The sequence below is a fragment of the Nylanderia fulva genome, unplaced genomic scaffold (genome assembly GCF_048542155.1).
Source record: "Nylanderia fulva isolate GAGA-0341 unplaced genomic scaffold, ASM4854215v1 Scaffold38, whole genome shotgun sequence".
Classification (NCBI taxonomy): domain Eukaryota; kingdom Metazoa; phylum Arthropoda; class Insecta; order Hymenoptera; family Formicidae; genus Nylanderia; species Nylanderia fulva.
Window position 1 is genome coordinate 171,212 of NW_028190455.1, and position 27,379 is coordinate 198,590.

Genomic DNA, 27,379 nt, shown 5'->3' on the forward strand with positions numbered 1-27,379 from the left:
AAACGGTTATCGTTTTAGCCGGTCTGTCCGTGAGCACGAAGAGAGAGAGTTGGTCCTGTCGTCGGAAAAGCGGCAGCGAGGGAAAAACTTTAACATAGAGTCGACCATCAAGAGAGACGTAACGTAACGTCGGCGGTGTTTGCGAACTGCTATGTAATTTTATCTCGTGCAGACGGGAAAGTGATGTAAAAGGGAGAAAGTGATCTTTCGCATTGGAAAATATTTCTTTTTCAATTTTTTTTTTTTTACCTTATTTTCAGTCATTGCGTTCCTCCAGAGAGTTTCGGATTGAAATTAAAATTTTCGATCATGTTGACCGCGTATTATTATTATAGATAAAAGTGACGCGTTTTCTTGGAATATTTTTCACGGTGGCATCATCATTTCCATAACAGCCGTTTATAACCGAGTTCAACGACAGTCGGAAGCGCTCTTTATAATTCCAGGCACGAAATCGCACCGAGAAAGTTCTTTATTTTCCTATCGGGAAATGTAGCAGGAACGAGGTCAACTCGTGCTTACATGTTCGCGAAAATCGACAAGAATTCATCGATCAAAGTCCGCATTAAAAGCTTTCTCATTCGTCACTTTACGACTGAAATCGTGTATCGTTATACATTCATGCGCACGAGAAGTTGAGATAAAAAAAAAAGTAAAAACTAACATAGATTTATGTTCACGAAAACTTTCAGCATAATATTTCAACGCTAACAAACAAATGGCGCACTTAGTGGCGTAGCAATGTCATTTTTTTCTACAACGCTTTACTTTCTGCAGTTCTAAATTGATTTTGATGAAATAGACTAAAATATGTTTAACATTTTAATATTATTAGCGTTAGTTACATATTTTTTATAGAAATATAATTTAAACATGAATATATTAAAATTCTATGAATATATATATATATATATATATATATATATGTATATAATATCTATATATATATGTACATAATATCTGTGACTATAAATATAATTTTTACAATCGTTCGTTTTTTACTTTATCGTGGAATGGCAAAGACGATTAGTACTCGTGAATATCGCGGACAGTATTCGCAAGAGATTAATTCCGTGTGAAAAGCTCAAGAATTTTCCATAGTAAATGCATAAAAAATTATACATCCCGGACGTAGCAATTCTGTAGCAATACTGAAATAACGGAATTACGACAGGTGCGAAAAAATGAAAGCAGCGAATGTAGTAATCCAGTGCGCTTGTGTGATCCCTCGTGGAGAATCTTGCAAGAAGCGCGAAAAGCTCGGCGCGTGTGATTCATAATCGAGCACTCGCAGCTTTTTTATTCGCGGGCTCACGAGCGAAAATACGTCGTCGACTGAACAATTTGCCGGACAATTCGCGAAAGTTATTTTGCGGATAAAGAGACAAAGAGTAATACCTCATGCAAGATATGGAAGATCCGACAAAATTTCGGGCAAAGGATGAAAGCTCGTTATACATCACGAGCCTGGAAGCAGTTCCTATTTTATTCCTGATATGTTCCAAAAGCGGAATCCCCGAAACAGATGGTACGAAGTTAAAGTATTAATGTTGAAATACTTGATCTAAAGTGACACAAATTACTCGAATTTATTATTTTCAAATATATAATTTTATATAATTTTAATATTTCTAATTTTTTTATAATTTAATATTGTATTATATGTACATGTGATGAGGGAACGAGAGGAAACAATATATTTCGTTAATATCAAATCTTAACATTTTGGAATTTTAATTTTTGTATTAATTAAATTTTTTTTATAAATTAAAAATTCTTTATTCATTTATTTTATTGCAATTTTATTTATTAGCCAAACTTAGTTCAGCAAAATTCTTTAACTTCAATTCTTTCATAATTAAAGTTTTATCTTGAATTTTGCTAAAGAGAACGATTATCTCTAAATTCTCAAAGAGTTCAACTTTGCTATACTGTGAAATTCATTTTTATCTTTTTTTTCGATTCGTTCTTTCTTCATTTCCTGATTTCCGTCTAAAAAAACGCTGACCTAATTTTTTTGCTCTACAGTTCGAAGGATGCCTCTCATGCATCTTCGAATGTGCCAACGTTAAATTAAATTCGTCGATGCCAGCAACGATATATTCCGCGTTTTTGTACACACCCTATCGCTACTCGAATATATCTCTGAGCGACGATCTCGTAATACATACTAATTCCTCCCCCTGCCTCCTCTTTTTCGGTTCACCACGATGCTAACGAGACCAATAGATATATAAGTGGCGCATATGTTGAATAATCGGCAATTTCACGTATTAATGGAAAATTTCCGAGAGTACGATTATAATTACTCGTTTTATTAGTATCGAATATTAACACATGTCGAGGATTTATGATATAACGAATGTCGCATAAAATCCTGTCAAACTGCTTTTGAAAATTGCTTCAAATTACATGCTATACTCCAATTTTTAGAAATATTTATCAGCTATGAGAAAAATGTTGAGAAACAATTAAAATATTTATATTTAATATAATAGTTTTTAATATTAATAGTTTTATTTTCCCATTGTGATTTCCTATTTATTATATTTTCGAGCCTGTATTCCGTTTAAATATTGCTTTTCGAGATTTCATGCTTCCTCGTAGAAATTGAAATTCCTGATATTTTTAACATTTTTTCTTTAAATTTTTTTTAATGCTTTTGAGTAAGTTAAAGTAATACATGTACGTTGTGCCAGTTAAAACTGAATATTAAATGTAAATTAAACTGACATCAGACAGAACTTCTTACAGCGGATTGATATTGATAAAATATGTCGCAAAGTGCGTAGAAAGAAAGAGCGATTAAATAATCTGTGTTAATTCATCTTGTCGGTCTCACGACCTATATGTTTAGACACATGTTTTATAGGACGACTTTCGCAATTCAGCGATAAAACGTAAATATTGTGCGACGCAAATCTGTCGAAACTGTTTGCAACCGGGTTTGTAATACGAAGCTACATATACATATGTACATTGAACTTGACACCCCGTGCGAGATTCGAACTGTATCAGCTGATTGTGAAGTCGCGAGTTTCGAACAAAGATCAATCGTGATTCTTTATTACGACCGTTATCGGCGAGATATATACATGTAAATTGCATAACGTCGCGAGATAGCGATGAACTATGCCATCATTCGTATCGATCTAATTGCGGAATTTGCATATAAATGCATATTCGAAATACTAAATAAATCTTTTGTATAAAACAAAGTTTAAATAACATATTTTAAATAATCTACATAATTTAAATGTAAATCAGTAATCAGTCGTGATTTAAAAAAATCTTCATTTAAATTATATATTTAAAATATATTTTATGTATAATATATTTTATTATATAAAATATTATATATTAAAAATATTATATACTTTAATTATATAAAATATATATTTAAACCTAATTTTCTAGAAAAAAGATTTATTTATCGTAATTAAATCTGTAATTAGAAAGGAAATCTTTTCACAGAAATGTTTTAAATTTAAAATATATATAAAAAATATACGCAACATATGTCAATTGAATTTGTACCGTACGGTAAATTAATTAATAAAAAATAAATAAATAATATATTAATAAAATATGAGCAAATGATTTTATAAAATGCGACGCTAAATTAAAAGGTTAATGGCCTGTTGTCGTTTACCGTTTATACCATTCTAACTCCCTGTATTATATAATGTAACACAAAATTACAATGTATTTGCTTGTGTTATTTAATATGCAACGATGCGTATCGCTTTTCCGAATTTAAAAGTCGCCCGAAGCGGAATAATATTTTGCAGTGTAATCGACGCGCACAGATACAATGATAGGATGCAAGAGGCGGATATAAATTGCACAATTTCACGTCGCGGGCACGGCGAAGTACACCATTATTTATCGTTAGTATGAAATAAAATCGCCTCGTCGTCTGCGAAACGCGGCGAGCGAATAAACTCGGCTTCTGCCCGTTATCTATCTAACGTGCACAATCTAGCGTGTGCAAGAGCGATATCAATCTTTCTTGCCTTGAACGAAGAAAGCCTCTGTCGCGAACGCACTCGCGCTATTACCTTCACTTATAAGATGTGAAAAATTGATCGGTTCGCACTTTCGGAAAAAATTGCCGCGATTTAAAACGAAAAAACTAGACAATGAAAGATGAATCAGTTTTTAGTGCTATTATTGGTCTAGAATTCTCGTAGGCAATATATTTCAATTTTTTGTAAATCAAGATTGCTTTTTCAACATCATGATAATTTAATTTTCTGTAATGTAAATATAATTTTTGAAAAAAAATATATTAAAATAAAAAAGCATTAAAATATCAGAAGTTTTGCATGTAAAAAAACAGATCTATTTAATGCAAGAGAGTTGAAATTGTAACTCTTTATAAATTTTAAAGAAAAATTAAATACAGTTGACGAAGTTTGATTTTCCTTTAAAAATAAAGATTAACAAAATTGCTAGAAGAAGAAAAACTGTCTACGAAAAGGGAAATATTCATCAAATCGAAAAATATAACCGAATAAAAATGCTTTCGAACAGCAGAGTACACAATGAATTGTAATGTACTTCCGTACACCTCGACAGTGCAAGGATAAAAGGATTAAGGTTAACGATACCGAGATGTGCATGAAACCTCAATTTCGTTGGTAAATCCTTCTTCGCGGCGAGAAACCGAAGAAAGCTCTCTGCTGCTGCCCGAAGAAATCGAGCAAAATGTACCATCGGAGGATTTGAAATTTTCCAGCCACGACTGGTTGCTGTACCCCTAAACATTTACAACCCCTAAGCTGTCTGCGCTGAACTTTTCCACGGACGTGACTTCGGATTTCATCGCCGTTTCCATCCGCTATGCCACACGATGCTATCTCCACACAGGACGGAAAAGTTTAAAACTTCAAGCTTACGAAAGATTTCCAAAGGAATATAAACCATAAACTATCAATGAATGACATCGATAAAAATATTTTTTAAAAATAAATTTGATTTTTTGATTATTCAAAATTCAATCTTTTTCAGTAGCTTAAAATTTTGCAGATAAAAATAATTTCTAAAATAAAAATCTCTTTCTCTCTTCCTTTTTTTGATAAATTGTGAATTTTTAAATTTTTAAACATTTATTTTAAAAAATGAATATTCTACATTAATTTATTCGTAATCAAATTCTTATATTCACTTCTCATTTAAATGTAGTACATCAAAATTCGATTTACAGAAACCACTTTTACAGTAAATGATTCACATATTTCTTCATTTCCGTTTGCTTTTAATTCACGGATTGATATAAATTGTTCCTCCGTGATCATATTGAATTTAATTAATTCTACTTTCAAGCATAATCAATAGAATTTTCATTAATTGATATTTTACCATCCTGCCTTTATATTTACCAGTAAAATTTAATTAAGCATGGATGCAGTTCATGCGTTATCTTTTATTGATTTTAGTTTATCTCTCATTAATATATGCATATGTACGCATATTATATGTGTAAGTGAAATGTACATATATTGAAACATTCTTCTAAAGCACGCATATATTAAATAATCCATTTCTTATTATTATTTCTTTACTCTTATCGTAAAGGTTACATCTCTTTTCAAGAACGAGAAATAAATTTTCGTCGTATCACAGACAGATACACAACACACTGGATACTACATATACACTATATGGCGTGGTTGGCCAAAAAGGACGGAAATTTAGCCAGAGAAAATGATGGACGTGCGCGCTCTCCCTCGTGTATTTGAATAAACGTCGACGCCAGATGATGTAAACCTACGAGTGTGCATATGCGCGAGCTGTAAATTTGTCGGTCGGTACACCGAGTATGCGCTACGACGCATCGTTGACATTGTGTCACCAGAAAAATGAAGGCATCCCATAGTGAGAGCGAAGCTTGTGCTTTGGAAGAATTCGGAAGAATTTCAAAAAGGGACAGCAAGAAAATAACCCGAAGTATACGAGCGACCGCAGTGAAGCGGATTTTTCCCTGCGATGCATTGTGACACATTTGAATTGGTAATTTCGAGAAAAAAATCTTCCTATTTTCTTTTGTTTTCTTTTTAATTTTTAAAAACTCGCTCGCTCTCTATATAAAAAAATTACATGATCACGTGTGCCAGTTTATTGATAATATTATAATAAAAAGAGATTGAATCTTCAATATTTTACATAAACTATTTCACATTAAGAAACTATTTTCTCAACTTTCTAGAAATGGGGATGTTTTAGCACATCTCCAAACTTTCTCAAAAGTTTCAAGAGTGTACATATAATCATGTCAAAATTTAAAATAATCAACGATCAATGTTATTATTTAAACAGAATTAAGAAAATATCGATGCTGAATTAATACAACGCTCGTGAATCCGTAAACGACATCCGTCAAATCGAGCACGAGCGAGATTACGATGAATGAACTACTGTTGACGTAAAGTGAAAACTGCATGGCTTTATTATGTAAAGCTATCGGAGAAATAAAAATTACATGGTGCTGAAAAATTGCATAGGAAACTATGCAACGAAAACGCCGAATATATAATCAGTTTGTGAAGAATAAAGTAAGAAAAAAATGAAAAAAAATACCTAGAAATCCACCTAAACATCTAACGCGGTTGTTAGTGAAAGGAAATTGCGCACGATAAAGACGTATAATTAAGATGCTGCGGCGTATATTAGACATAAATGAAAAAACCCCATTTAGAGAAGGTTGTTTTCAGTGAATTTCGTTGATCCCAAATATATGTCTCGATTAACTTTTTACAGCATGAATTATTGAACTTTTCCGCGGCAATATAACTTATTATTAATAAGTCCTTGTCTCAAAAAGAAGAAATGCATTTGTATTATACTTAATTAAGTTATTCTTTCATTCGTTTTCTTATTGAATTCGCTTATTACTCAAGAATCATGAATTAAAATTTTTAATCTATTGTACTATAGCAATGTTAAAGATGTTATCTTAAATTAATATTTTTTTTTTAATTATAAAGATATGAAGTTATATTTTAGCAGTCTTTTCCTTTAAAAAGATCAATATTTTCCGAGAATATATTTCAATTTCACCGTCGTAATGGCTACGCAATTCATGTTTGCGTTTTCGTATTTATTATTTTCCAAACATCACATCGTAGAAACGTGTATTATGATGAATTCAAACATTCCGCGATAAATATTGACCGATATTTATTCCGAATGCGACAACACGATGCGCCAAGGATAAATGTACGAGTATCGCTTGACAATTGTAAACTGGTGTTTGCCAGTAACCATAAAATGCGATGCGCGACAACGCGCGTTGTATCTTTGCAACGCGCGACTTCAATATTTTATCGCATTCAATACCGGCGTCACTTGTTCCAGGGCAAAGTAGAGCGGTGCAATAAAAAAAATCGAGACAAGAAAATTGCACGATATTTTTGCGCTTAAAATTACAGTCGTAACATGTCGAAGCAATAATGCGGCAACTACCTTCCCGGTAACATTTAATGGCGCCAAGACTAGATTGAAGGTTTTAAAACTTTCGCTCTTTCAAATGTTAGACCCGAAAGAAAATTTATTTATCAAATTTTACATTTTTTAATTAAATAAATAATGAAACATTCCAATATATTAAAGAAGTGTTTAAAAATACTCGATTTGAAAATAATTTCTGAACAATTAAAGTATATCATTAAAAAATATTGATGCTCCCTCAATAAAGTAATATATTATAACGTACTAATTGATTGCAATCATTATCTTAAGTCATCATGTGTTAATTAATTGAGTAATATTCAAAATTTACACATGATCAATGATTAACTGTCAGCTCTAATGAATCATACTGTACATCACGATTATTGATTAACATAATACCGTTAATCAAACTGTTGAACCAGGCAAGTGTATTCATTAAAATAATCATAATTAATTATTTGTTTACATTTTGCTCAACTATTTCGAATTAATGTGCATTCGAAGTAACATCATTACGCTGATCCGCGCGCAGAGAAAATCGCATCACTTGGGACTGTTTCATTTGACGGCAGCTGAGCGCATTGTTGCGCAAATTACACCGCGAATGCTGATTCGCTATCTCCCGAAGGAACGACACGTCCCGATCGGTTCAAAACTATGTTAAGACAGAGGCGTCGAATCGAAGCGCGCGTCCTTAAAGGTCGCTGTCGCTCCGTTGCACTCTGAGAATCTCTCCTGGCCGGGACAAAATTCGATTACGAACGACTTTAGTCGAAGAGATGTGCTACTTAGCGAGAGGCGAGAGATGAGAGCCGAGGAAATAGCGCTGTATCGAGAATGTGTGCGATGTGCGACGAATAAGAGAGCGAAACGTAACGCGCGCACATAAACTTCGGACTATAATTTTTTATTAGTCGAATAAAGATAAACGCGATCTCTCCTACGAGACATCGAGATAACGAATTTAAAACTCCGAAATAGAAAATTATAGGAATTTTTATGAGAGATTAAAATAATGAAAGATAAAAGAGAATATTTTGTAATGACAAGGTGAATTAATGTTAGCGTCAATACTGGTTTCTTTGAAACATATTTGAAATATATTGCAGTATATATTTCGTGATTCGAATTTCTGACACTCTCCCAATAGATCTGTTCTTATCAACTGAATTGCTACACTAGTTCAAAGATTATCTTTTACCTTTTAATGTCGAGCAAAAAAAAACAACCTCTGAACTAGTGCAGCCAGTTCAGCTGAAATGAACAGACCTAATGAGTTGACAGTGTATATTGTATACTGAAAATATATTAATATATCTCTTACTTCAAAAAATCCCAGAAGGAACGACACGTCCCGATCGGTTCAAAACTATTTAAACATATATCCCAGCATGATTAAAATATGTAATAAATGACAAATAAGAATTAACTTCTGATCATAATTTTTCATTAATTGGAAGAAAATAAATATGATTATATAAAAAACATCAAAAAAAAAAGTTGAAATTATCAACTTTAGAATTCTAAATTGAAAAACTTTTTTAAGACAGATCACAACAATTAAATCAACATTTAGATCTTATCAAATAAACAGAATTATCATCATGCGTAAGATATTGAGATAACTAATTTTTAAATTAATATATCTGCGTAATATCAAAGAGAAAATATATAATATTGTATGTGTGTGCAAATTTATATAAATCTAATCAGTGTGGAACGAGAAATAAAAACAAACTTTGCTTTTGTATTGGTTGGACGAAAACAATCACAATCAAGTAAACAGATGATTATCTCGAATATAGAATTCGAGAATTATATGAATTATACAGATTATATAATGAAATTATAGAAATTATATGAAAAACGTAACGAGTTCTAAGGAGAAACTTACTTTTATGGCGAGAGAATCTACGGAGCTTCTTAAAAAATGGCATGTTTTCTCGCGATATTGGACGTTGTTTCACAAATTCCAGCGATTACGTTCGTCGTTGAAATAATCCTGATATACGATAGATTGCAATTCACGAACCACGTTCACCGACTGATGAGACCGCAGTGGCGAGAAATGAATGAAAGACGACCTTTAAATACTCGTGTGTTGCTTGGCGCACGCACGAAGCGTGTGTGTACTGTATGCCCTCACGAAGTTTACTACTTCTACTTCTCCCTCGCGACAGATTTATACGCGTTACGTCACATTTTTGCTTCTCCCCTCTCTTATCACACCGCGATCGGTATTTGCTAAGCGTGCTTTGCATCAGGGATGACATAATCAGATATTTTTTAACGTTGATAATTATTAGTTTCGTAATTTTTTATTGAAAATAAGCTTTGCCTAAGACTACAGAAATTCAAGATTTTTGGAATTGTGAAAATAATCAGATTTACCCCCAAATTTATCTGGGATTTTTCGATGTAAGAAATATTAATATATTTATATTGTATACAATATGCTGTCAACTCATTAGGTCTGTTTTTTTCAGCTGAACTGGCTACACTAATTCAGAGGTCATCTTTTTTCCTCGGAAAAAAGATAATAACTGAACTAGTGTAGCCAGTTTAGTTGATAAGAACAGACCTACTAGGAAAGTGTCAGAAATTCGATGGGCGAAATATATACTGCAATGTATTTCAAATATGTTCCAAAGAAACAAGTATTGACGCCAACATTAATTCGCCTTGACATTACAAAAAATCTCTTAATTATAAAATAAATTATAAAATATATTATAAGATTCTATATTTACATATAATATATATGCATTATTATTGGCAAATTAACGTCATTTAAATTATATATATAGGTATATACGTATAAATATAGTATGTGTATGTTTATGTTATTTACCTGTATTTTACAATAGAGTTATATTTACACGATTAAATCAATTATTATTTAAGCCTACCTTTATTTGCCACAATCATTCTGCATGGCTACATTTAATCAGAAATATAACTTTGACCTCTATCTATCAGAGATCTCAATAAAGGAGAAAAAAATCCTTCCTGATTAATTATTATCGCTAGTGCATGAGCGTAATTTTACATTAAGATGCGATCGTAGGAAATCCCAATCGTTTATCATAATCGTTGAATTTAATTTTGCTTTAACTAACATAACGCCGAGTCATCGATCGAAATAGTTTTATTGATATTTTTCTAATAATAATAATAATATTAACAACAACAACAACAACAACAACAACAATAATAATAATAATAATAATAATAATAATAATAACAATAATAATAAGAATAAATAATTTTTACGATCAATAAGTACTGACTAATAAATATTTAATTAATCACCATAACGTTTTGACCATGGGTTTTGATCCTTATCAAGTATACTACAATAAAATAATTACAATAAATTCATAATAATGCGTAAAAATATATGTGAACAAAATGTTAAACTTTACGTTAAAATTAAAAACCGTGAACATATTATGTAAACGAAACTTCTTGTTATACTGTGATAATACTATAATAAGCGATCGACTTATGCATTCACTGACATCTTCCGATGTCAGTGAATACATAAGCTTAATACAATGGGTTTTAATGTAGTCTACACTATATCGAAAAAATTAGATGCATTGTGTACACGTGGCAAGGATAGCGCGACGAATAATATGAGAACTAATGTAGTGTATAAAATAGATTGTAAAAATTGTACTGCGTTTTATATCGGTCAAACAAAAAGATTCCTAAGTACTCGAGTAAAAGAACATTTTAATAATATTAAATTGCACACGTCTAATCATTCGGTATCAGTAAATATAAATTAGAGTTTAATTACGATTTTGACTGGGCAACACCGACGATATTACATAACGAAAAACATACAAAAAAGAGAGAAATGGATGAAATGTTTTTCATTAAAAAATTTAATAAAACAATAAATCTACAAAAAGACACCGATAATTTGAATAATATTTATGACAATATACTAAAGGTTTTGTAGTCCTCGGTTATTATATTATCACAGTATGACAAGAAATTTCGTTCGCATAATATGTTCACGGTTTTTAATTTTAAGGTAAAGTTTAACATTTTGTTCACATATATTTTTACGCATTACTATAAAGTTATTGTAATTATTTATTGTAGTACACTTGATAAGGACCAAAACCCATGGTCAAAACGTTGTGGTGATTAATTAAATATTTATTAGCCAGTATTGGTCGTAAAAATTATTTATCCGTAATAAAATAAAATTTGTCAAAAACATTTATATTGTACACGTCATTTAATTGATCGATAACTTGGATTTACATCAATCAAAGTAAAATATTTTTATATGTCACACTATATAGAGATGAATAGACTATAAAAAATTAGAATAATCATTGTTTGTTAAGAGAATAAATAATTTTTTATATAATGCAGTTGTTATGTACAATTAATAAGATCATAAGCGTCTTCTTTAAATACAATAAATAAATAAAATCTAAATTAAAATTCTTTATAACTTTCTTTTATTTATACTTTAATTAACACTTGTATGTGTAATATGCTTTAATTATGTATATTAAAGACATCTATCAAAAGTACAATCTAAGTAAAGTTGATCTAATTCATTCTAGTCTATCCATTTTAAGGCAACGAATCAATCTACAATCTACAATCTACTATCTACAACTACAATTTATAAATTCGTTACCTTAAAATTAAGTAAAAGCTTACTCACTGACACCGATGCACAACAGCGGAGTAGTTGATGTTCAAGCTATGTTGTCTGTAACATATACAAATACAAAATCTAAATTATTGAGCAACATTCAAATTAATTACTATTTCAAAAAATTATTATTAGATGCGTCGAACTTTATATTTGGCGCATAACAATAATAAACTATATAAATATAAAGTAATTTTATCAATTAAAAAAAAACAAATTTTTTATAAAAATTTTTGATAGAATTTATATTAATATTTTATATAATATCTTTTAAAAATTTATATAATATCTCCGAGTTTCTTTTTCTAAATTATTCTGAATTAAATGTGATTTATAATAATTAATATATAAGTAAATAACAATATTCACCTTCGGTTTACTTCGCCTGTGCCCGATGCCTTTCCAAGCCTCCTCTTCTCAGGTTGTCAGAGTCGTCAAAGTCAATTGACTAATACGCGCGATACTTTAAACGACACTCTCGCACTCGTACGCGCGATACTTTTAACGGCACTCCCGAATTTTGTGTATTATCTGTAACATACAAATAAAATTTAAATTATAGCAGTGTTTAAATTAATTACTATTTCAAAAAATTATTACCAAACTTTATAGTTTATGTTAATTAGGAAGATATCTAAGCCTAAGCTATCATACTTATACCAGTAAAAGATTTTTTCAAATCGTAAAATCGCTCAAATAATAAAACAAACAAACTTTACCTTTTTATATATTATTAGTACAGTAAAAAAATGACTAAATTAATAAATATTTATTTGAATACTCGCAAATAAATTATTTATTTGAAATAAATAAATATTTTATTTGTTTTGAAAAAAATTTTCTTATATCAAATAAATATTTTTCATATCAAATCAATATTATTAGCTCCAAATAAATAATTCATTAGGCAGTATTGAAATAAATATACTTATTTGAATTAAATAAATTTTTTTCAGTGTATAAATTGTTATTTTGGGATAAAAATATTTTATTTCTGTAAAGATAGATATCGGCTATTCGAAATGTCTTATCATCGATACGACCTATTGAGTGTTCAAAACTTGAGAATTGTCTTCGACCATCGTTTTACTGCTCCACTAGAAAATTCAACAAGAACCACGCAATCGTCTTACGATCGTAAATAGAAAAGTAAAGAGAAAAAAGCAGAAATTGGACAGCTCGATCGGCAGTCGCGACTTCAATCTCGATCCCTCTTATCTATCTTTAGTGAGGTGGTTAGCCGCGGTCAAGTCAGCTTAGGTCGCTATCCCTCGGATATTCGTGGATCCGTTTACTTTACGACGGACTTTCAGGCGCTCGAAAAGCACGAACTCGACAGAAGAAACGACGAGTATAACGAGAGGAAAAGAGAGAGAGAGAGAGAGAGAGAGAGAAAGAAAAAGACGAAAAGTGAGAAAGACAGATATAAAAGTAATTGTTGGGCGGAACCGTGGATAATTGGCAGGAAAACTCAATTAGCTTGCCGTTGCGAGACTTTGTTAGTTGTCGGAAAGTTCAAGCCCGCAAGGTTACAGCGCTACGGAACAGAAAAGAAGCATCCCTGACCAAGCAGTCCGAGCATGGTTCTCCTATAAAAGCGCAACTCTTCCCTAGCTTAAAATCTCAAAATCGTAAGTGCCTAATAGAGACAGATACCGATTCAGTTTTAAAAGTTCGTGCAATTTAAGTCTCATTAAGAATAATATCTTTTTTTTATGCTTATGAAGTTGGCGTAGCATTTCAAAGAAACTCATAAATAAAAAAAAAATTCTGATTTTATTTTTAATAGTTTTTAATTATTAAAAAAAATTATAATTCAACTGAAATGCCGAATTTTATTTTGTATTATAAAATTTCCCTTATCATTTATCACCAAATTTCCAAAGATTTATATAAATTTTAAAAAGATTTCTACTTCTCTTTTAAAAGCAAAGACCTATTATCCCATAATATAAAATAATCATAAGTAAATGCGTGTATAATAATTTCTTTGATCAGAACTATTTGTTTAAATTATGTCAAGAATTATTAAAAATAAAGTTACAATTCTTATATAAGCAAAAAAAAAAAGAAAGTTATAATTCTTATATTAATTATTTATATAAGTTCGCACAAAATAATTATGTCAGTTTCAAATATTTTCTTTTTTAAGAAATACATAACAAAAATGTTGTTAAGTATATATTGTGGTAAATATAGATCGCAAAAGTATAAAAATAAATTAAATATAAAATTCTAGAATCCTCCTTGATTTTCTCTTTTTTAGAGATTCATAAAAAGGAAGTTGTATGATGTTAAAAGTAAAATTATGATTTAAATTTTTTTTATAAGCACATTATTATGTTTGAACACGTTTTTAATAAATCGGGTCAGTAAAAATTTGGATCATGAGATTATATTTAATATATTTAAGTACACGAATTTGTATATTTGTCTTATGCAAACAAGTTTGCATACTGCTGATTACAGTAGCGTGTGCACATGCGCCATTGTAAATTTGATGTACGAAACTTGGCAAAGCACTTCTAAATAAGCATAAAGTGCAATTTAGAAGTATAATTAACTTAGTAAGAGAGGACACGGAAAGCAGATGTCACATTTCTTGAAGCCGATCTAGTTGAAAACAGGCGCTTGAGTTTAAACTTATCGAGCTTACCAAGCGAGACTTTTCATGTAATGCGCTTCTGATTAAAGTTTCATATCATTTTTAGATTAATTGGATAATGTCGAAGAAATTTTGTATTAATCAGAGAAACATATCTTTCACCTAATTTTTCTGTTCCCAATCCATTTTTTTAAAAGAATAGATATACAAAATATGAATAAAACAAAAACAATGAATTACATATGTTATCTATAATTTATTTTTGATATTTTAATTGATTATAATTTAGGTGACTATATAAATAATGATAACATAAATTTATTTAATATTTTGATTCGATATGAGTTCTTTAGGTACATAAAATATTTATGTCACCCACACACAATTTGCGATTAGAAAGGATGAAAGTCAAGTCTAATGTTTTTCATGCATTTAAATGTGTACATTAACATTTTAACTTATATATATATATATATATATATATAATTTTTTCATTAAATATCATAATGATGTCATAATATTTTTCAAAGGAGGTGCTGTAAATTAAAATCCAAGTATTTTTATTTATATATACAGTTTGTACTTTGAAAACGCGATATTACATGAAATTCGACAACGAAAGGAAAGTGCACTCTCTGCAAATATCTGTATAAGAGGGAAACTTCTTCCTATAATCGTTAAAACGTCTCTGTCGATGCTTTTAAAATAAGCAACTCCCGCAGCGCCTTTTCGACGCATCGAATCGCTTATAGAAAATGAGTTCAAGTTTCTCGAGGAAATCTAGTTTCGGGACGAAGTTAAAGCTTTGCTCCCTTCCATTCCTAACTTCTGGTACACGTTCACGAGCTGACGCTTGATTCTCGATTAAAATTCGCAAGCGGCGTGGGCAGAAACTAGCATCCAGGCCCGGCGGCAAAACCCAAGTCGGAACGCGCGTTAAGCCAGCGATTATTCCACCGAGCCAAGAGGAGAAATCATGTGCGCGTGGTCCTCGCGGATTTCATTAGAACCCCCGTCAAGGGAAATTTGAATATTGCCCGGCTGAAACACGTGTCTCTCGTCGCATTTGCTCACATAAGCGAAATAGAACGATAACACTCCTATTAAGCTAACTACCCAACCATATATATCGTCTAATTAATAAGATTGCACTTTATCGAAAAATATAGTGCCACTTATGTGCTAACTTGTTGCTTTAATCCGGATTTTATTACTCGTCAAAATTAGCAAGAAATTATATTTAGCGAAAGATCCAGTTTTAAGCTCTTCTCTTTCTTAATAAAAAAATATATAGTGTTTTATTTAAAAAATTGACTATAATAAAATTTGTTATTTTTTGTCTAAAATAATGCACAAATTATTTAGAAAAATTACGTTATTTAAGAAATATTAGTCATTAAATGTTATTACATACATTTCGATTTCCACTTTGTATACCTACAGCAAAAGTATTGAAAAACACAGTATCTAGCAAAACTATTTAGCACTTTTGGAATATAAAAATATAATTGCTAATTAATAATATAGTATAGTAAATAAAATATATATCAATAAATATATAATACGTAAAAAATTTTAGTAAATTAATTAGAAAAATTTGTTGTTCTTATATTTTTGATACCAAAATATTCTATAAATAACGTACTCTTTTTCCTCGTTTATAATGTGCATTTCTACTAAATAATTCAAACAACAAAATTAGATTCGAGTAACACATTAACATAAATGAAACTAAATACGACTAAATTTTCCGATAGGAGCAGCTTAATGAAGATAATGATAGCGATCAATTTTCATCGCGCGACAACATCCTGTTACACTCTTTTGCGCATATATACATAATCTTTATTATCTCCCATTAGTAAAGATAAATATTTTATATTAATTATAATAATAAAAACAAGGTATATGTTTTATATTAATTATGAAGAATTACATAATTAATAAATGTTGTCATATTTTCACATTTTTATAATTGATAAATGTTGTCACATTTTCTTGAAGTATGATCTTTGAAATAATAAAAAGTAATCAATCAAAATTTAAGAATTGTCCTCAAAATTCCACGTACCTACTATATAAGCAATTAATTTTTTTCAAGAAAAATTTGCCTGTAAATTTGAGCGATGCATTCTTATTATTAATTTCAAGCAAATTACTTATTGTATATAAAGCGAATATAAGACATTTATAAAACCAAGCTTTCAAGCTAACCAAGTATTGCACGTGTATTTTTTGACATTCGTGAAGCATACTCATCACCATCCTTGTCGATTGTTCGATAACGCTCTATGCCCTAGGGCATTAGCTAATTGCAATTTAATTTAGCGATCGGTTTCAGCGAATTAATTTACCGATTTTGCAAAATCGCATAGAATTAAAATCACAGATAACGAACAGAATAAATAGGATAAACATATAAAATAATTCTGTATACGTAAAGTGCAGGAATATTTTAAATACAAAACTCTATATTTTATCGGTGTTAATTTAGCTAACTAAAATCAGATTTATCCCAACATTAAACGTGTATTATATATTCATCGTCAGAATAATAAAAAATTATATTACAATATATTAATTCTGCTTTCAATTTTGTAACACAAAACTTTATGAATAAAATAATAACATAATATAAATAAGGTAATATGTTAAAATAATTAAAAAATTAGAATTAAAAAATATATAATACGTATATAATCACATTTACTAAATTTGCAATAAAAATACTAATGTCTATTTTATAATAAATAAATGTATTTGGTATATTTCATAATGTCGTATATGTTAAACGGTGCGAAAACATGGACAAAAGTCGTCAATCGGAGTTTCGAGAAAACTTTGAGCCATAGCAAAACGATCTTTCGTAAAAAAAAAAGCTTCGAAATGCTCGACACGTTCCCGGCGACAGAAGAAAAAAAAAGAAAAAGTACACAAGTTGGGTAGACTTTTATGAATCCGAGAGTGCTTTAACTCACTCTAGTTCGGCCTCGTCGACTCGCTCGTTACGCCGCTGCCTTCGCGTTAATTTCCTCCCTCCTACGTGAGCCAAGCACAGATCGCAATTAACCATTAACCGAGAGAACATGAATTCTGGACGACCTTACGACCACGACCACGTCCACTTCCTTTCCAAGTCGTTCGAGTAATTTGTCTCGAAGTTCATTTATTCATCGGAAAATTTACAATAGACATTCATTTGTCTTTAATGCACGGAAATAAATTATCCTAATTGATTTTTTTATTTCTAACATTTTTATAAGAAATTTCTAAGTGTATCAAAAAAATATAATTTTTATTGTATTAATTTAAAATTCTTAATTTTAAAGATATAAGACAGGCAGTAAGAGCCAACTCGCGGATGACAGTGCGTTATCCTAACGAAACTAAATTTTTCGTTAGGATTAAGTATCTGTGCACAAGGCACCAAATTTTACTTGGTCACGGCCAAGATTTAAAATATGAAATAATCTCATATTTGAGATTTAATTTCAATAACCCTTTCACCCCCCTACGGAAATAAGTAAATGCAAGAGAAAAATATAAATCCGAAAGTCGCTGAATCGGGAATCGAACCCGAGACCTTTCGCTTGCCGGGCGACTGCTCTTCCAAATAAATTATTTCATATTTTAAATCTTGGCCGTGACCAAGTAAAATTTGGTGCCTTGTGCACAGATACTTAATCCTAACGAAAAATTTAGTTTCGTTAGGATAACGCACTGTCATCCGCGAGTTGACTCTTACTGCCTGTCTTATATCTTTAAATTTATATTTATATTACAGAGCCTTGTTAAAACTCTTAGTTAAAATTCTTATTTTTCCTCTAATATATTTTCTTTTAGTAATATTCAAAATATAACATGTTCGATTTTTATATTTAGATTATATATATTAATATATTCTCAATATTTTTAATTATTAAAAATATCACAATTTCAGAGCAAACATTAACTTTTTTGTTCTTTTGTTAGTTTACACGAACATGGATCAAGAAACATAAGTAAATCTTTGCGATTTAGAGATCGAAGTCGTTCGTCATCTTGTTCTCACGATATGTTCAATAGCGAAACTTTTGCCTCCATTCGCGCGGCAACGCAAACTTTAATATCCAAGTATGGTGAGCTATTACGCAAAAGTTCGATATATCGGCGTGCGATACTAATATTTCCTGTCATCGATCGGAAGTTACAGAGTGCACTTGAAAGCATCTGCGACAGTCTACTATTCGACATAAACTCTTTGGCTCGAAAATTATTCGCGTTGCGGTCTTTATGCAACGCTTACAATGTATCAAAAATCTCTTCCGTTTCTGTTTTTTAATCAAGTTATGCAGAAAGAATTTAGAAATTAATTTTTCAAATGCCTTCGGAAACATTACTTAAAAAAAATCGCTTACGTAAAGTAATTTCAACATTTTCAACGCCGTCTTTTTTTAAATATTTAGATTGAAATTAAAATTTTATAACTTAGCTATTGAGAAATTTTTATCACATTATGACTGACATTATGATTGACATTATATGATTAACTGAAAAAAAACTTTGTCACATAATCACTTTCAAAGTTGTTGAATTAGTTATTCGTTGTTTTATTATGCATTACAGTTATATAACACAATCGTTCTCGATTTATCTCATAGCAGAGACCGCGATGGAGAATGCGTTCAATATTCGATGAGAGACACACCCTCTATACTATTCCATCTATTGTTTCACGATCGGTTTTTTAGGCCAACATTGACAGACGACAAGTACGATTTTTTTCATTTTCAATAAAAAAGATGGCGATCACTTTTATACGCGTTGACAGCATTAGAATGGAAATCATAAAATGTAGTTAGACTAATTGATAGGTACACGCTCTATCGATTCCTTCACACGAAGGACACACGTATGCGAAATTATATGTTTCATGTCCAGGAGAATGATGCAATTAATAAACTCGCTTTCGTCCTTGTCTGCGTTTTTTCTTACGCGAGTAAAATACAGTCAAGAAAATTTAATTAATTTCAAATTTGTTAAAGTTCTATGTCTCACACAAACAATCTTAATTATAATTAACACTGTAATGTATACATATATATGCATACATTCTATATACACTCATTATGCTTAATTTTGATTTTGTTTGCATAATAGTAAAGATTCGAATGATAAAATTGCTACAATATATATTCTGCGGTAATATAACATAAAGTACATATGTAACGTAGAAAAAACACATGTGAGACGATAACAGTCTATTATGTACCTGCCTTAAATAACGATTTCCTCTTGCAAAGTAAATTTACGAAGTTTGAATTTAGCGCGAGCGAGCGAGCGAACGTACAGGAACAACAAACTCGACACCGTGTTTTCGCGTGACATTAATTAAATTGTCTTCGTATACGCGCGAGCGCGCGAACGTGGCGTGTAATGGAGGTGGATATAATGAGCGTATTTAATCAGACTGTTTAATCAACGTGTCCTTTTGCAGTCCGCTGTGCAATATCGTAAATAAACCCTCGCTCGTACACCCGACTCCTGTAAAAACGTAATGCGCATTCGTTTCACGGACGATAGCCGAATAACAGTATATTTCGAGCGCAACAATGGCGCGCGGACACCCCGTAGTTCTCTTTTATTTTTCCGCACAATGCGCGACGACAATCGGTTTGAAATTCTCACGAGAGCGAATGGTATAATGCACGATTTAAACGCAAAGATATTGCGCACCTTTTAAATTGTAAATGTAGATTGTATATAGAATTATAAATATAAAGTTACATTTTTTATACATATAATCTATATATAAATTTATATATAGATTATATATATGAAAAAAATCTATGTTAGTAATTATATTATACGTCAAAATTCTTCTTCATCTTTAAGCTTCAAAAGATTAGATTACATTTAAATAATGGTTGGTAAAATAAGTAAATTTGATATTATGGCAGCTAATATTAATTTCGATGATAGTATTACAGTGTTAATTAATAGGAGGAAGGCGAATATTATGTACCACTTGAGGGATACTGTATATTATGCGATATTGTTCACAATAGACTCCGAAATGAGATTATCACACCGGGCAAACCGCATTACCGTCGCGATTGAATTACATCCGCAATGTCGTTACAAGCCGAGAAAGGCTCGAGTCTTCGTCGCAAAATTATGCCGAAAGAAACGCGGCAATAAATCCTCGACGGGATTACTTTCCGGAATGGACCGGAAGAGAAGCGAGAAATGCAAGGCGTGGAAGAGGACGTAATCGGCGATGAAAGATGGTCGAAGGTCGACCGGGCATTTGCGCGCTCGCTGTTCGCTGTAATTTGCCACTGAAGCGGAAAAGTCGTCGCTTTAGTCGCTTCAACGAGTTCGGATTCGTCATGATAATCGAGGGAGCCATTCAGAGTTCGATTCTTAAGATCGTCAGTTTGCTCTGTATTTATTATCTTGTCGATAGTTTTACGGGTTTACGCGGAATTTCGATAAAAGTAGGATAATGAAACTCTATTAACGAGTTTCGCTCTGCTCATTTACATCTGTCTACTCTAAAAACTCGAGCATTCGATCTCAAAGTTTCGAATTCGCCGCAAATAAACTCTATTGTGCAATTTAAATTAGAAAAAAATATTAAAGTTTTCAAACACATATATTTCCGCAAAGATAAAAAATATAAAGATTGAAAGAATTATAATTTTTTGAATAATTTATTATAAGCTAAAAAGTTATATTTTTTATTCTATATATTATATTTACTATTAATATTATTTATATACTATATTTATATAAATATATTTATATTATATTTATATTATATTAAATATATTTATATTATATTATATTATATTTATATTATATTCAATTAATTCAAGTAAGTCAATATTATTATAAACTATATATAATATTATAATTATAATTTATAATATTTCCCAGCAAAAAATGATCGGTCGAATTGACGTCGATTTGGCTATCATTTCTCACTGAGTTATATATCACAAAATTATAAATAAAAATGCTCTAATGTAAAAGCCAATTTCAATACACAATTGTAAAATATTATTAATATTACATAAAATTTTAAAATCCTATCAATTAAAATTCATTATATCCATAAAATTGCGGAAATATATAGGTATAATTTCCATAAATCATGATTTGATTCCATAAACCATAAATCACGATCTGTTTTAATCATAAATATGGCAATCATGTAACGCATGACATTTCAATGAATAATTTTATTGTTATTAATAAAATAGAATTGTTGCTAGAGTGATATTATATTAAACCGAATCTCGAATTTGAATATTTAAACGTCACTAGTATTTAAATTGAAATTTAAATAATCATGTGTGTGTGGATTTCCAATTCACACAAAAGATAACAATAATTGATTTATTCTTCTTTAAAAAATCGCAAAATTATTTAAATAGTTCAATAATATCTATATAAAAAGTGCCATTATTTTTATTTTGTATAAGAAATAAATTCGTACAATATATATATGTATGTGCATGTCTGAATATATGTATGAATCATATATCAATTCTCACATTTTTGGCACTAAATTGCATTAAATCTGGTTATCAAATAAAAAATTTAAATATATTTAAAAAATGTCTATATTGGTTAAAATACCGAAACTCTTTGTATACTTTATTCTAGTTGCTTTAAATATTAAAACGTCCCAGTCTTAGTGTTTAAAATAAAAATACATCGCTTAAGGAATCAAATATCATGTTTAAATTTTTTCACTATATAACCGCATAATGCAATTATTGAAATATTTTGGTGTCGAAACGGAAACTGCCAACCGTTGTATTGTCATGAATACGCGATGTATTATGTACATGGGTACCGTCGCAAATGGATTTCGCGTTTCTACCGACCACTGCCGAGAGATTTATGGGCGTTTTAAAAAGCACGATATTTTCGAGCACGTCGTTAGAACCGACGGCAAAAATCGATATACCAACTAAATATCCCTGTTAAAACCCGAAGCGACGTTGTCTCACGTGTTTTCACGTTCAAACAAGCGCGCGAGTGTTTTCGCTGAAATTTTTTTAATCCGTCTATAGTTTGCAAAGCTAGTACTATTGTGCAATGTGCAATGCGATCGCACGAATGCAGTTAACTTTCTATGACTTTCATATCCTATAAAAATAATTCAAACACGAATGTGCCGACGTTTTGAACAAAGCTTTTAAATCGATTCAGCCACTACTATAGTATTACTGTGGTTTTTGATAACACGCCACATAAATAAAAAAAGCCATAAAAATCATAAATTGACAAGTAATCTGAGTATATAGGTATGTAATTTTTAAAAGAATATTTTATTCTTTATAAAAGTATATTTTTTGGAAACTTTCTTTATAATATATTTATATATATTTAAAAGTTTCCTCTTTATATAGAACATTCCCATAAAATTCTTTAAAAGTTTGACTATAACTAACAAATAAAATGTGCGATATTTTAGCATCAATATTGAAATAAAAATAAAAGTGAAAGAGAAAGTGAGAAAGAACATATTATTTTGATCAAAAAATTTTCAATTTATGCATTTTATATGCGTTTATTATATTAATTCAAAAATCAATAAATGTTTCACAAAATCAAAATCCTTTCCTGTCTGTTAACGAAGAAAAGTTAGTTGTCACGTAACGCAAAGTGTTAAATTATAATTTGTGTTTATTTAATAATTAAATATAAATCTAGCAAATTTCGCGAATCATTTATTTTGTTCAATTATCGCTTAAACAATATAGAACAAAAACTGGGGAAACGTCAAATTACTTTTAAATGATATTATATATTATCGCAATATAACGTGTTGATTGCCAACCACGATGTATCACCTTTATAGCAAAAAATACCATAATGAGCTGCACATCTCATATCGCTTATAATATCAGAATTCCCTAAAGAAAGATAAAAAATAGAAAAGCGAGAGGATACGATCCTCTAGGGATTCTACAGAAAAAATTGTAATATCGTGTCGTCAATAAAGGAGAGATATAAATGAAAATTGTAGTTACATTTTCAGAGATGAAAAATATTTTGTATGTTCTCGTACTTAAACTAAAATTGTTCAAGAGGCAAATTATGAATTCTTAAAGTAATATCATAACTTGTGATGGCAAAACCATCTTTGCATTTATTTATTGTGTGTGCAGGAAAGTAAAATGATATTTCCAATAATAGGAAGACAAATAAAAATAGTTACCTTTTTCAGAAAGAGAGAGAAAGAGAGAGTAATGAGAAATTTTTTATATTCTTGTACATACACTAAAATAGATTTAGAGTGGAGGCAGGAATTTTTAAAACAATATTATCGTAGCTTTACAATAGCAAAGTTATCGTTTTATTTATCTTGGCAGTGCAGAAGATTAGACTATTTTAGTAGAAGAGAAAACATTTATTTCTCTCTTAAAAGAAACAATATTCTTTATCTTTTATCTGAAGTTAAGATATCTTAAGAAATTTTTAAGTATATAAATATTTTAAACAAACAACGTGATAGAAACATAAGAATAAATTACGTAAAGTAAATACGCGAAATCTCACACAGTCTATATATATTGAGAAAAAATTATATTAACTGAATTAAATCGTTCAACTAATTACTATTTTATTAATTGAACATATAAAAATATTTAAATTAAATACGACATATTAAAACTAATATAACATGTTCCGACTTAAATACTTATATATGTTCAATTAACAAAATAATAATTAGTTGAACGATTTAGTCAAGTAAACAACTTTTTTTCTCAATGTGTATACATATAATTTAATTACTTTTCTTTTAGAATTTTATCCACAAATTATATCTTGTATATTTGAAGCATTTTATATATGTAAAAAATAATATTTAAGATACATTGCAAAAAGAGAAATAACAAAATGAAAACTTGGCACTTTTACACACGATATATTATACACAATTCATTAGGACACTCTACGAAATGCAGATGCACTCGTTTTTCGCACGTATGAAATTCCTTTGTTTCTTCTTTTCTCTCTCTCTCTTTTCTCTTTCTCTCTCCCTTATTTTTTGCCAGAACCACCCTTAGGCGGGTTCCATCGCCCTCACGGAAATGAGTTTCCATGAGAAACTTTCAAACTAAAGTCGGACTTACCGCTGTGGGATATTTCGCATCTCTCCCCGACGACCAAAGTTGTTTTTTCTTCATGAAAAGAGCTGGCTGACGGCCACTGTTACTCCACGAGTTTTTATTCGATTGAAATTGCACAAACCCATCTTGAAAGTGCACACCTATTATCCACACATAATAGCAAAATATTAAAATAATGATTAAATAATATCTCATGCGCAGACAAAATAATAACTTAAAAATAATTGTCATATTTTTCTGTAAATGATATAATAATATAACGTATAAATATCATGATAATATTTTTAATATTACGCTACTTAAAAATAAGTAAAACAATTTTATTGAAAATAATCAAGCAATCTTTTTCGACAAATAAAATTCTGTTTGAATAATTTTCATATTTTTATGTGCAAGTAGCACAATAATAATAAATATCATAAATTTTATATAAAAATGCATGCATTTTATACAATATAATGCACAATAATGATATGAAAAAGTGATCATAATAATACAATAAAATTTTGATACATGAATAAGCATTTGACACAAAAAATGCGTAAAAATTAAAAATATTAAATAAAATAAACGCAATATAAATAAATTTGCTCACCAGTCAAGTTGTTATTGCATCTTTGCTGACTGCTCCATTTTTTCAGGAGATTTACTTGCGGAAACGCAGAATCGAGTGGAAAAAAAATCGCAGCTATTTACGATCGTACACGTATTAATCGGCACTCCCGACACTTAATAACTGCACGCGTGACTCGCGAAAAAATAGCAATATTTACCTGCTTTTTTCCGATCGACACACGACATGACAAAAAGTAACGTGACCACTTTATGAGCCGCTAATAAGCGAGTCGCTCGACGAATGAATTGCGTCAATACTTCGATCGATCGGAGAGTCCACTCATTCAGCATTCGCTCGTACTTGCATTCGACATACCTATTTCTACGCGTGCGAAAAACGCGGGAAAACACGGAGCACGCTCGCCGTGGTCCGCTGGTTTCGAGACTTCGAAGTAATGTGACGTGCGGCTAACGTCGCGCGCTCTCGAGTCACCACCGAAATCAAAATAAACATAGACCGATGACACGAAGCATAAAATGTTCTGTCATTTCTTATTCACTATTGATATATTAATTATAGAATCAATTCTTTCAGTCTCTTCGCAGTAATAAATTGTAATACATGAATATTATATGCGATTGAAGTATTATTAATATGTGATAACAAACAATTATAAATATTAATTAATTAAACATAAGCGTTGAGAGCTACATTATATAATTAATCATTTATTATTAATATTATAAATACATGCAGTGGAGAGAAGGAAAATTCGAGCGCACGTTATACTTTTTATTTACTCACGTAGTCACTTTACTCAATAAAAACTCGGTGGCACTTAAATTTATAAGCTATTAGACGAGTCAAACGCATTATAATACTTCGATCCATTCGAGAATCCATTCATCTAGCATTCGTTTGTCTTCATATAACATACCTGACACTCGTGTTCGTGCAGAATTTACTCTCGTCGCAAAAAAAACGCGGAAAGACGCCACGTTAACAACATAATAAAATAACAATAAAAATTTATCATTGTTTTCTACACTTGCTCCAGCAAGTAATTAATATTCGTATTAATTTATATTAATTTTTATACATATATATAATACTTTTTCATTCTTTTTAATATCTTTTGCAAATAGTATATTAATAACTAATATATAGTATATAGTGATTAATTATTGATGCATATTTTATTATGGAGCAGTACAATTAAAATAATAAAATGAAATTAAATAATATTAATTATATTTGCAACATAAATTATTATCATTAACATATTGAACTCACTATAATTAATCGCCGCCGTTCTCAGTATCTTGTCACTCTATGGTGACTCTTTCCCTTTCACGACTCACGTAGTCAACAACTAACTTCGCGGCATTCCCAGGCGACTCGCGGCGCCGAGTGTTGCGGCGTCTTTCGTTTCGCGTGAGTATTTTTTCCATAGGGAGTGAATAATATCGCGTGCGATCGAGTCTCGGAAATCGTTATGTCGAGCGACGAGGCATCGCCGTGGAATATTAACGCGACACGAGGCGCGATTCGTTCGCCAAGACACTTATCCTTTCCGTCCGACAAAATTGCAAGAATTAATAATTATCAAGAGCATCGATCAGCTGATTCATTGATTAATATATATATTAATATACGCGAGTAAATCGCAATTATTCTCGTCGATCTCTTTCGTCACTCGAGTATATTCCTCGGAATAATAATAAATTCGTGCATTCTCGCGAGAAAATATCCGGAAGTCGCGAGTCGCCATGTTTGACGTGATCCATATCCGGCCGAAGTGCGCGCGATAAAAATGGCGGGAGTGTCGTGCAAATAAGTGACCGCGCTTTTTTCGACGATTCGGGCTCGCACGAGTGAAGTGTCATCCGCGAAATCCGGAGCAGGATGCAGGATCGAAAATTACAGCGAGATTACATATTACA

The 27,379-nt window shown here is 30.5% G+C and overlaps 1 protein-coding gene across 1 annotated transcript in view; it reads right to left on the reverse strand.

The window, feature by feature from the left end:
* Positions 1 to 9,605, reverse strand: part of LOC114929959 (uncharacterized) — a 68,352-nt gene extending 58,747 nt beyond the window's left edge. Inside the window, exon 1 of the mRNA XM_029301705.2 lies at positions 9,350 to 9,605. Coding sequence (XP_029157538.1) covers positions 9,350 to 9,392 — 43 coding nt within the window. The 5' untranslated portion in view covers positions 9,393 to 9,605. The remainder of the gene's footprint in view (positions 1 to 9,349) is intronic.
* Positions 9,606 to 27,379: the final 17,774 nt, after the last annotated feature.